This window comes from Homalodisca vitripennis, chromosome X (assembly GCF_021130785.1).
Source record: "Homalodisca vitripennis isolate AUS2020 chromosome X, UT_GWSS_2.1, whole genome shotgun sequence".
Taxonomy (NCBI): domain Eukaryota; kingdom Metazoa; phylum Arthropoda; class Insecta; order Hemiptera; family Cicadellidae; genus Homalodisca; species Homalodisca vitripennis.
In genome coordinates, this window is record NC_060215.1 from 116,842,859 (window position 1) to 116,856,362 (window position 13,504).

At 34.5% G+C, this 13,504-nt stretch overlaps 1 protein-coding gene across 4 annotated transcripts in view; it reads left to right on the top strand.

The window, feature by feature from the left end:
• Window positions 1-12,570, top strand: part of LOC124369821 (carbonic anhydrase 2-like) — a 34,857-nt gene extending 22,287 nt beyond the window's left edge. For all 4 annotated transcript variants that reach the window (XM_046827940.1, XM_046827943.1, XM_046827941.1 and 1 more), the window contains exons 4-8: window positions 835-1,002; window positions 1,858-2,008; window positions 5,191-5,296; window positions 6,958-7,185; window positions 11,892-12,570. In XM_046827940.1, coding sequence (XP_046683896.1) covers window positions 835-1,002; window positions 1,858-2,008; window positions 5,191-5,296; window positions 6,958-7,185; window positions 11,892-12,062 — 824 coding nt within the window. In that variant the 3' untranslated portion in view covers window positions 12,063-12,570. The remainder of the gene's footprint in view (window positions 1-834; window positions 1,003-1,857; window positions 2,009-5,190; window positions 5,297-6,957; window positions 7,186-11,891) is intronic.
• Window positions 12,571-13,504: the final 934 nt, after the last annotated feature.

Sequence of the window (13,504 nt, forward strand, 5' to 3'; positions counted from 1 at the left end):
CAAAAGTTTTGAATTCTATAGTAACTTACAACCCTGGTTACTTATATAGGGTAAAGGTTTTGCAAGAACTCATTGGTGAAGCCTCGCCCAAAGAGTTCAACCAACTGGTTTTTTTGTGGTTTGAGTGAGTTTGTTGTGGTGTGAACTGTGTACTTGGGCTAAAGGCACTTGATCAAATGTGTCAAATAAAAGCCAATAAAAAAGCTGTTCCATTGACAGAGAAGGCCAGAATAGCAGCAAGAACTAAGAAGAGGAAGCGGGATGGTACTGAAGAAGAATAGGAGATTTATAGGCCTGGAATTGATGCTATTGCCTAAATATAGACAATATTTTCTGTTTCAACTTGACTTCCCGATAAACTCAAATTTTCAATTTAAGGTACACTTTTGTCAAAAAGTTCTGAAATTATGTCCTTAAACTTTCACCACATATTCCTATCAATCTCCTTTACATGGTAAACTGCATTTACTGTATAATAGCTGTTAAAAATGTAATATAAAATATATTCAAGTTTTTGAATGTTTTTTTTTTCAAAACGTAAATATATACACGTGTGTGAATGTATTTTACAAAACTCTAAATGTATATAAGCTTAATTTTAGGTTTAACAGTTAGTTAAATAGTTATGACAATATGTTGTAAAGTGTGGTTTACCTGGCTGTAGTAGGTTTCAAGTTAATAATACTGAAATATGACGAATTTAACATCGGGTTAAATGGGGTGACAGACTCCTGAATATTATATGTTTACAACCTAAATAATATTTTACCACTACAAAATTGTTGAATCACTGAACAATTCAGAAATATTTTAACACTTTGTCAATTTTTTTAGTGCAAAAGGAATGGATAAAAAAAAGTGCTGCTTGTGAAGGAAAAAACCAATCTCCGATTAGTATAAGCACAGTGAACGCAGTTCCTTTGGCAATTCCAGCATTGGAAATGGTGGGATACCATAACCTTCTTCCCAGGCCCATCAGTATAAGCAATAATGGTCATTCTGGTTAGTATGCTAATATTTCACAGCATTATGCAATTGATATATTTATTTTACTTGTGATGTTTTATTTTAGATTGATATACCACTGGGTTTCATCTATTTCTGTATATGGGTTAAGGTTATATTCAATTGAATTAAATTCAAATGAACTGCCTTTCAACAAGAATATGACATTTTGTGTCCCAGCTGATTGCTATTTGGACTTCATATTACTAGCGTAATATAAATTTTCGACCAAAATAACAATGAATAATAATATATTATTTAGGCAAAGCACCTATTTGTTGTGGTTTTTTTTAAGATTGCAAAATACTGAAGAAAAACAACTGTATATATATATATATATATATATATATATATATATATATATATATATATATATTCTTAAGAAAATTAAAAATTAAGAAGCTAGGAATTGTGGGGTAAACATTTTAAATACCTGACAGTCCTCAGTACAAACTGAATATATAGAGTGCCAATGGTCATGGCATACATGAGAACACCGATATACAGTAATGTTGACATGCATGTACTGTGATTACATATGCGAGAACCTCACTCATTTACAGCTTATTTGCGGAGAACCGTCAAAATTCACACTTCACAATTTTTAACATATTATATTTGTAAACTCTTTTCATTTTCTTCAAGATATTCACTACCAAATGTCACATTTTATTTTTGAGTGCAATGAAAAATGTTACACAATGAATCTTTTGCTGTCATTAATTAGTCATTCATTTAGTTATTAATTGTGTTTGATAAGGCAGTTAGCTATTCAAATGACTTTTTCACATTCAACTCAGAATTCACAGCAATTTGGGATTATAATATAAAGTGCAACTACCATCATTACAGTTGAGTTGAAGCCTTACCGAGTACCAATCCTGGAAAACACAGCACAAATATTTGGGGGTTTGTTGCCCAACAAATACCATCTGGAGACGTTCCATTTTCACTGGGGTCGGAAGAACAACCGTGGAAGTGAACACGTGATTGACAGTGTGCGGTAAGTTGATTATTATCCTGCATAGGATAACTTGAAGATTTAAACTTTTTACCAATATGCAACAAATTACTCTGTGCTCAGTTTGTCTGACATGAGGACTGCCAATTGTTCTTCTATATCTTTGTTTAATTTTTACAACACACCTGTTTTTTCGTTTGAAGTTTGTTTTTAACGACTATTGGCAATGAAATATTTTTGTAATTTTGAAAGATTTGGATGTGCAGCTATTTCTAATATAGCTTCTTATTTGGAGAATATGATTAAGTTTGAATTATGTACAAATAGGCAAAGCTGGTTTCAATTATTTTTTAGATTACTAAGTTACATTGGCATATCCTTTATGTAACAGAAAAATAATAAATTACTCAAAATACACAAAGTTCAACCTGTCAACGTTGTCATCACGATCCGTGCACTTGTGCCAGCTACAGCGACAGGGCTGTCAAGTAGTGAACATGTACATCCAGACACCCGTTTTAATCTATGTTTTGTTTTATTTTAAAACCATAATAAAATTTACTTGACCAAGAAGTTCAGCTAATTTTAGTCACTGACCAATACGTGACCAGGGTGTAATGCATTGTTTGAACTTGTTGTAGTCAAACATACAAGAAATGAAGACGAAAGGTAATAAAAAAAAAAAACTATATATTTAGTCATAACAGTTCAGGGCCAATAACCAGAGTGAGCAAACTAAAAACTTTTACAAAAAGCATTTTTTTTTAACTATCAATCTATTGTAGATTTTAATTGATACAATGGTATAGCTATTGGTCATTTTGTTTGATCTATAAAATGCAATTGTGTAAGCTCACTGGTCTTGGCCGTACTATTATAAAAGTGTTTTACGTTTTCAATGAAACTTAGGCTACTGTTTTGGTATAAAAGTATTACATTTTCATCAGTTTTGGAGCATGTTATGCCTAAAATATAATATCAATTAAAAGAGAATTCACTATTTAAACCAGTTGTAGACATAGTTGGTGGTAACTGTGGAGAATCGTTCAATGAAGTTGTCACAAGGATACATCACATTCCTGATATGTTAATAGTTCAGTGTTGGTATCTGTTCCATTTAGATCTTCAAGAATCTGTATTGTAAAGTACAAGTTCTATTACAACACCAACAATCAGAAAATTAGCTAATAAGCTAAGTGAAAATAACAACATAATACATAAAACTACATTTAATTAAAATCAACAAACATACAAATAAAATATACAAATCCTGCACATTGTAGAAATATGCAGATATTTAAATAGTCTTAAGTACTGATCTTAACTTAAGTTGCAGAATGCTGAGATAATGGTTGAGCTGTTTCAGATATGCAGCTTGGTGGTTTTCTTAAAGGTTTTTCTTTTTCCCATTCAAGTGTTTTGTTCATGGAATTGATTATCGTACTCGTGTAAGACAGTTTCTTTTTACCTCAGTAATTTAAATGTAGATCATGACGAATTGAGTGATCTCTTTAAAGTCCCTCAAATCAATGATACTTACAATTTCTCATACATTTATCTATTTTGTCATGTGTTTGAGACTTGTATTATACTGATTGGAGATTGTTGTTATGTGCACAGTTCTATCTTTACTTAGATAGTGCAAGATGTTAGCAAATTTCAGTAAATTCCATTTGTTGATGTAAATTGTAATTTAAGTGTATTATTAGTTCCCTCAATTATGACCAGAGGATGGTGAAGGAGCTTCCAACAATTTCTCTATGCACTCAATGGATTGCAGCTCAGGCAAAACTAGACCGCTTATAATAGAATCAGAATCAGAATCAGAATCATTTTATTGTCGTCCAACAATTACAAAATTGTATTGACAAAGTCAAATATGATATTAAAAATATCACTAAGTAGGCCTACAGAGCCTAAAATAAATACAATCTATATCTATGTTAAAAGTTTAAAATTGTTTAAAATTGTAAGTCACTAAAATTAGCATAAAAAATCTCATCTACAGAATAAAATGTTTTTCTCTTGAGCCACTCTGCAACAACATTCTTAAACCTACCAACAGAAATTGATCTAGCACTTTATGGTAACTTATTGAATAGCCTAGCTCCGGTTATTGCATAGTTCTGTTGAGTTTTACTTAACCTAGCATATTGCACATCAATTGTATTTTTAATTCTAGTGTTGTGTTCATGGTTAAAGCTTCTAAGATTGAAAGAGTCGAGATTTTCCTTAACAAAAACTAAACTGTGTAATATATATATACATGGAAGCGTAAGTATACCCAGTTCTTCAAAAAATGGCCTACAGGACTCATTGTCGCTAATTCCTACTATGCAGCGTATGGCTTTCTTTTGCCACTTAAACACAGTCTTGGCTCCACTAGAGTTGCCCCACAGTAAAACCCCATACAGAAGGTGTACATTAAAGAAAGCGTAATATGCGCTAATGACAAGATTAAGACTTGTATACAATTTTAGTTTTTTTAGTAGAAATATTACTCTTGCCAATCTAATACATAAATGGTTTGTATGGATTCCCCAGCTAAGCTTTGAGTCTAAATTGATACCAAGTAGTTTTACAGACTTATTTACAGAATTACGTAAACTAAAGACAATTTCCTCGGTCTTGTTATTATTCACAGTTAATTTATTAGCAGAGAACCAGAGATAGGACCTTTCCCTCATATAGCCCATAACGACATCATTTAATTTTGAGTCTCTGTCTGATGATAACAGAGTAGTATCATCAGCATACAAGACAACCTTACCAGGGACAAATTTAGGGAGATCATTAATGAAGACAGTAAACAAGAAGGGGCCCAAGACTGAGCCCTGGGGAACCCCGCTTGCCACCCTCTTAAGTCCTGATCTCTGGACACCTACTTTGACAAGCTGAAGTCTATTGCTCAAATAAGACATAATCAAAGACAAAGCATTGTTCTCCAGACCATAATAATCCATTCCTTGCCAAGGGTACCAATTATTTCAGAAAGTACATTGTTCCTATGTATAAATATGTCAACGATTTTAAATCTATATTAAACAAATAATTGTGTTAACACATTGATGCATTAACACACACATTTATACTTAACACAGCGATGTTAAGTATAAATGCTGCATAAGTATAAATTTTCCAAGGCAGTACTGTTAAATAGTGATACTTTTCTTTTCGCACTTCCTGAACATCGTTATATTTGTGTGGAATTTTGTTAATTTAAGGTTCCCAATGGAGATGCACATTATCCACAGAAACGAGAAATATGACACAATGGGTGAGGCTCTGCAACATCCAGATGGACTGGTCGTGTTAGCGTTTTTCTTACAGGTAATCACTGATGCTATTTATTGTTTACAAAGTAAATCAAGTTATTAAAAAGGGTCACTTTTCAACAATTATTTTATGATGGATGAATGAAATTAGTTTCCTCTCAAAAGTAAATATTTGCAATAAAATTACATCTTTATAACAAATGGTTTTTACTGAATCATGAAGATAGGAAAAATGTTTCCCTACATGAATTAATTTAATAAATTTAGCTAAAAATATGTATATGCCTTCTGACAAATGTCAATCAATAATAATCAACATAAAATAACGTAATAAGTACACCTTCAGCAGACTATGCAAGGTACTGTTCTTTCTGGATAGGATTGAATGGATTGCTGGGAGTCACTTTGTTAAATACAAAAAAAAGAGACAGATCTAAGGCAAGAGGGGGAGGAACAGGTGCTTCAGTGCCTCTATATAAGTTTTCTCTGTCGTCTGAACCAATATCACTGAGATTACGATATTTGCTGATGAAAATTTAAAACACCACCACTAGTAAGATTATCTGCATTGTTAATATAGGTACCATGAGGTACTGAATTATTGAGTTTAAGTTAAAGACTGTTTGGGATTGATTTGCTGAGTTGTCTATGCTTGGAAAACTCAGTAATTACTTTCTTTGCTGGATATCTATCTAGGCACTATGATTTTAGAGATCTGAGATTCTGATGAGTTGGAAAATGAGGGTTATCATTGTTATCATAGGGCTCGAACCATTCTGTAGGATTTCAAAAAGCCTTGCATATTGGGCTCTAGACAAGCTTCAAAAGTGGTGGTCCTTGATAGTTGGTCTCTTTATGAGTAGGCTGCTACATATTTCCCATTCAAGGGAGGTTGCATTTAATACCCTACAGCTCAAGGGAGGATTAAAGATTAAGTCTCCCGATGGCAAGGAGCATCAAAGTTCTTACGGCTGACATTCATTTTTAATATAATTGAATGAAATAGTTAAATGTATTGAAGATAATTCTTTCTCAATTTATTACAGTAAATAAATAAATACTAAATAGGGCTTGAAATCTGTAAGAATGCTGATAGAGTAAAACTCATAATTCAAAAATAAGATTTTGAAGTTTTGTAATGACTTGTATTGAAAATTAAATGCTGTAAAAATGTTCAATACAGTTTGTGCAGTGGAAAACTTATTTACTGTGGTTCTGTAGAACCTTGATAATGATATACAAGGATAACAACCATTCCTGCTACCAAGGAATTTGTGCTAAGGGAAGCTACAGAGGAAAATATGCTAAATATAGTATTATGTGTGATATTAATGAAAACCTCAATTGAAGTATCAGTTTTGAGTGAGTTTTTTCAAATGACACCATAAACCTTTTAAATACAGATGTCATTTTGGTAATGTGTCTTTTTTACACATTTCAGTGATTAAAACAGTGTGATGTAAGTACCTTAGCATGTAGATGAGCAAATAAAGAATTTTTTTAATAATTCTACACTCAAAATGACACCAACTAGAGAGCAGCTGGTGAGGGACTGAAGTGTAGATAGTTTCATATCTGGTTATATCCAAGCTATTGTATTATCTGTTAATTTAAGACAATACATTTGGGGTTTAGGGTACACTTTCAAGGGATGAATAGTGATGCTATATACAGTAAAACATTGCTGTACATAATCATTGGTCAATCTATTTTCAGACAAGAGAGAAAGATAATGGAGCACTAAGACCAATACTGAATGAGCTCCAGTTTCTTGTGAAGGAAGGCAGTGGCGTGTACATGTCAGAAACGTTTCCCCTGGCTTCGCTCCTCCCTCGCTCTCTGGACTACTTCTACACCTACCAGGGCTCCCTCACCACTCCTCCCTGCTCAGAGGCAGTAACATGGGTTGTCTTTCCGGACCCACTCCCAGTCTCATTCACACAGGTGACATTGTAGTCTTGTTTACACAAGTTGAGTACATCAGGAACTTTTAGCAGTGAGTGGATACCTCACAACAATTGCAACATTTTTACAATATTTTATTAATTTAGCTTTAAATGAATGGAGGTAATACAACAGGTGAATGGCAGAAGGGGAACAATAAGACTATTTGTTGATTTGTTCTAGGTTGCTACTCTCGTATCAAAGAGTTTAGATATTCGAGTTTGAAAGTTAACCACAAACTAACGAGTAGAGCTATAATAACGGGAACTACATTAAAATTTATCTGGTTTATTTCTGTAATTAGGCATATAAAACAAATTATTCACAAACAATAACTTACAGTTTCTACGTTGATAATAATGAAAAAGGTTAATTGTATTGTTTTTGGCACTGTTTGTGTTAGAACAGCAGCATTTGAACGCTTCCCTTCTCAAGCTGGGATCAAATTCATTAACAATATCCCTCAAACACTAAATTTAGAAAAATAAAAAAAAATGTAAAACCCAATAAAAAACACTACCTGATGTCTTGTGCTTTTTACTCAGTTGGCGAGTTCATGGAGCACACTTTTGATTGATATTCGTGGCGGTGTTGCAATCCTGGGGGTTGATCCCATGAATTATGAATTTTGTTTCTCTGTATGTGTATAAATGTGTGCCTGCGTGTAACTGTATGGAAAGTCGAGTGAATGGATTTAATTTTTAAGATAAATACTGTAAAAATTGGTATTATTCACTATTGCAATACAATGTAATGTATATTATCAATGCAATAAAATATATTCTATTCATCAGTCTGGCTAAAGACCCACCCTCATAAGATGTTTCCTTAGGGAGCCATGTCCTGTCAACATCCCTAATATCAGTCTTATATCCTCCTTACTCTGATCTAGGAGAGCTGCTCACCCTTTAGCGTAAGGAGAGATAAACATTTTGGATAGTCTTAATCCTGAGGCTCTACTCCAATTAATGTTTCTTATCCTCTTTTTCCAATCTTTACAAGAGCTTTGCTGTTCGAGAAAGCTATCCCGCAGCCTGGCTCAGGCCCCACCATTATGGACTCTGCTCCCTTTTTGGCAAGGATGTCTGCTTTTTCATTTCCATGAATGCTCTCATGTTGTTTTGCCAGCTCAGCTAGAGCATTCTTACATTCCCAGACTGCTTTCGAGTCAAATGACCAGGTATCAAGTGCCTTTAGTGCAGCCTGGCTATCAGATAGTATCAAGTATGTTGTTCCTTTTGCTCTCATTTGTATGAGTCTTCTGGAGCATGAGTCTATTGCCATGACTTCCGCTTGGAAGACCGTGGTATGTTTTCCCAGGGGCACTGCTATGTTAACTCCTGGTCCGTATATTTTCTGTATGCTGCCCTAGAGTCAAGGCGTGAACCATCTGTGTAAAACTTCAGGACTCCTTTTGTAGGGTAGGCCTCGTTTTTAATCCATTTTCCCCTTCTATCGATAGAGACAGTATATGGTTTTCAAAGGAGTATTTCTTAACCATTGCTTCTGACACATTGGTTAGCATTTCAGCCTCAGGAAATTCCTGCATTATCTTCATGTGAACTTCTAAGGAGGTAGTATTTATTACCTTTGTTCTTAGAAGCTTCATTGCGCTTAGAGCGGCTGTCCGCATCACCTGCTGCCCCAGAGGAGTGTATTCCTGCTACAATTGATAGTGTTGGGCAGGAGCTCATCACTCCTGTAATACTTAAACTGCCTTTGAAGACTCTAGCCTCTTAGCAGCTGTTGTCGCCCACAGGAGAGGAGACATAACTTCCCCCCTGGGGGCAGCCTTTCTGGGTCGTGATTGTGGCAGATTCGTCTCCGGACTTTGCCTTCACTTGTCTGCTTTTTAGGAGGGCTACTGTCCATTTGACTACATCTGAGGGAACTCCAAAACGTTACATAGCAGTCTCCATGGATTGATATGCAACTTGGTCCAAAGCTCCTTCAATGTCCATGAGGACCCTGACTAGGGCTTCTTTTTCATTGAAGGTGTTCTCCATCGCTTCCACTAAGCTGTGGAGAGAGGTGGTAGTTGATTTACCTTCTATATAAGCATGTTGTGTGAGACTAAGCGGGTGAACTGGTAGGTTTTCATCAGCAGGAGGTTTCATCCTTAATGTGTCTATTTATTATTTTTTCCATAGTTTTCACCATGAAGGAGGTTAGGCTTATGGGTCTATACGAGTTGAGGTTGAGTCGGATCCCTGTCTTTTGTCCGCATGAACACCACCAGTGCTGTCCTCCAGTTTTTTGGAATATATCCTAAGGCGTAACTGCTTCTGAACAGAATGATTGAAGTATTTAATAGTATGTCCAGCCCCTCATGAAGAAGGGCTGGAAAAAACTCCATCCGCCCCAGGAGATTTAAATGGCTTGAACTGTGACAGGTCAAATTACGACATTTAAATATTCACGGGGAAGTAGCAGACTGTGACGTAAGTAAATCACATGTTATCGGAATTGAGATTTATTTAATTAATAATGGAGAAATATGTTAAACTTTAGACGGGAACAAATTAAAATAATTAAAATGAGTTAAACATAACCAAAATTCGTTTTTACAAAAGTACCAAATAAAATTACGCAAAAAAGCCAATTGTGGGATAAAATGACTTGCGTATTGATGACATCAGAAAGCACATGTTGCAAAAATTTAAATAAAAAGCGATAGAAAAATAATAAAAGACAATAGAAAGACTTAAATTGATCAATTATAGTGAACTTGATAAAATTCAATAATTATGAGAAAAGAATTAAATTATATTCAATCGTGAAGACGCTGATTTGAAGGGATGAGCATTGTTTAAGCCGATACGCAGGGTTTTGGCGAGAGAATCTTTCTTCTGCCTTGAGAGCTGAAGCAGGGAGGACGTGTACTCGTGTAGATCCACCTGGTAGTGATGCAATACGGAATTGTGCAATAGTGCATTAAAAGTTATAACCAGGCGATGGGATATTGTTTTAGTGAATAAATTAACAACAAAGCAAAGTGAATACAATTAGTTGTTTGTATCACATTAAAATAAATTGACATCAAAGAGATTTGCTTTGTTTAATATCATTGACTATCCCATCTGCGAAGAAGTGTGGTAAGTAAAGAAAATAAGCTTTAGCTCAAAGAATATTACATTTAAAAATTTATTAAAATCAAAGTGATTGATGAAAACCCAGTGAACATTTGTGAACTTTATCCTGATATAAATAACCATATTTATCAGAGCCTTCAATACAGTGATATTCAATTTGAACTATCATTCAACCTACTTAAAACCTGAGATAAATATAGACCTAGTGCTAGTGACATATAAATTGTACTTTCACTAACACTCAATATACTTCCAACAACACTACAGACAATTTCCACAGCATAAGACACATCGACGTAGGAATTGGAAGTTTGATCATTATTTAAACACCGATTTGGAGCAATATGACACAGCCAATATGGGACCACAACACACGTTAAAAAACTGATCGTATGCAGAACGATCTTATTGCCCATTTAATTATTTTGTGAGTGAACAGTCTTTTAGACTGCTGTCTGGTTTTTGCAACTTCCCGACTTGATCGTCCCTCGATTAGAGAATAAATATCCTCATTTCGAGTCAAGTAAACCCCCGGAGAGTGCGTCTCCAGGAGCAGTTCTGAGGTCTCCTTCCTGCTCACTGTAAGGTCACTGTTGGCCTTTACTAAGGACCCCATATGATTAGTGTGATCAGTTTGGAGAGTTTTTTTAATCCTGGCAGCCTCTGGTAGGCTGTTTATATTTTTTCAGAAATTTCTTCAGGTTCTTCTTTTATTCTTTCTTAATTCTTTGCTATATTGGGTGTGTAGATAAGGGATCCAGTCATCTGTCCTTTTTACCCATTATAGTAATTTCCTAGTTTTATTTCTAAGTATCTCTAGCCTCCCAGTCCACCAAGGCACATCTTTCTTCAGCCTGTTTTGTCTGAGAAGGTGAGGATAGTATGAAATGAAAAATGAGTGTGGTAAAGTATAGCCATAAAGAAGCCCACCAGATCAGCTCAGCCTGATCGGAACTAACAAAGAAGACAAGATTTGGATCAGGCAGTTCCCAGGTGCGCGTGCACAAAAATACAGCACTTAAGAAGAGAGAAGATGGCTGTGCGTGTGCTTCATGGACGCTCCGGCTTGGCACATGTGTTCGGCTATGAAGACCCCGCCACTTTAGCACCCAACTAATATTGTAGATAGATATTTGTAAATATGTATGGAGGTTAATTAGTGTGTTGATATAAGGCTGTGAAGGATGCGTGTTTTGTTGGTGTGATTTTTAATGTTAGTGTTATGTAGTAATAATTAAGGAATGTACATTTATATAAATTGTGTATTGGATAAATGTTGTACCTTTTTTGGACAGATGCCACATGAGGCAGCATTATTGGCTGTATGAATAGTTTTATTTGTAACTGAACTCTCACCTTGTTGCTGTTTTTATTTATGGTGTGCTAACTACACTACTGAAAAGTGGTTAGCATTAGTTCCTAAAAATATCAAATGTACATACAATTGTAAAATACTGGAGGAATAAATAAGTTATTATTATTATTATTGATTGTAACCTACTAGATGTGAGAGTTGGTGAAAATACAGATGAACTAGATTTTAATAACTCATGTAATCACAGTTTCATACATTCTTTGTACTTCATAACTGTTAGTTTGTTTTCTCATTCACAGATGGCACAGTTCCGGACACTGACAACTGGAGGAAGTCACCATCTCCTTGACAACTATCGTCGTCTTCAACCTCTCAACTCCAGAAAGATCTACGCGAAGAGGGTGGTAGCCGATGCTTCCTACTTTCAAAACTCTGTCCTCAATGTTTCTGACCCTGCGTTCTGGCATTGAGTAGAAAAACTTTTGAAAAAAAAAACGTTAAATCATGGTTGTACTCTAATTAAGTAGAGTTGATTGCATAGTCCTAGTCACCTATTGGAAAGGAATTTTTTAGAACAAAACTGTGACTTTCATCTCTGAATCACCAAACAATGATTCAAAAATAACAGTTAAAAATGTGTGGAATATCTTATTTATTGATGGAAAAATATATTAGCCAGTGAACTAACAACATAGGTACACTGTGTTTTAGCAGTAATTAAACCATCATTGTATAACTTGTATATAGAGAAAATATGAGCCTAGTTTATATTTTTAATTAACACTTAGTTTATTTAGATATGTTCCTGGAAGTAATATATGTAGAAACTGTAGGATAGTTTAAGTAACAAACATGTATACACTCATATGTTTTAATTTAGTTAATTGTATATGTCCAACTACTGAGCCAATCAATATTAATGTTAATGCCAGTGTGATTCTTAAGCATACCTAACTAATAAACTTATTTAAAAGTGCAGTTTTGCATAAATATTTCACCCAGAAACATTGACCCCAAAGTGCCATATAGTTGCTGCACAACTTTGGATCAGCACTCATTAATGATATTTTTGATATGAATAAAAACTATATTTTCTCAATGCTTATTTTTTTTCTTTTTCTATGTAACAAAAGATACAGAAAATGAATATTTCTTTATTCTTTTATTTGCCCAAAGTACAGTTATTTACTAGCATTAAGAGTCTATTTATAGATTTCAATTACTGCTTAAGAAATTCTATTAATGTTAGTGTTAGCTAATGATGTATATAACTTGTGAGAGAGTATATCTGTATGTACTACGAAAACAAGAACATAAGTATAATATATATTTTTCATAAAATAATTACGAAAACATGTACAATTACATGAAATATATGACAACATATTTTTTTCCAAATTCTTAGCCCTAAGGATGTTATTTTTCATGTTCATAAAGTAGTATTGGGAGTTGTAGTAAAATAGATTAAAGAATGAAACATATACTCAATTATTTGCACTGTTCCCCCAGGTTATAGAGCAAAACCCAAACAAAAGCTGCTTGCCGCAACAGTAGCGTACGCAAACATGTTTGGTAGTAGCATGCAACGTTGAACCTTACTACCAAACTGCCACCTGTGAGACAAAAACTGGTTTAGCATCGATCGAGAAGCACAGAGACGGTGACATAGTACATAGCTCATCTATAAACTACTGAAACATACTTCCCGCTCACTCTAGCGGGCTAACTCCGAACTATCATCACAATACAAGGCAAACAATCTTTTTGGGCATATACACAGTTACAGTGTTTACAGCATGGTCAGCCCTCGTGCTTATGTGCCCTTACGGAAAGGGTTAAAATTATATTAAATCAAAATTCAATTAAGAAACCCAGGAAGAAGTGTGAAGTCTTGAGCATCACATCAAGCAGT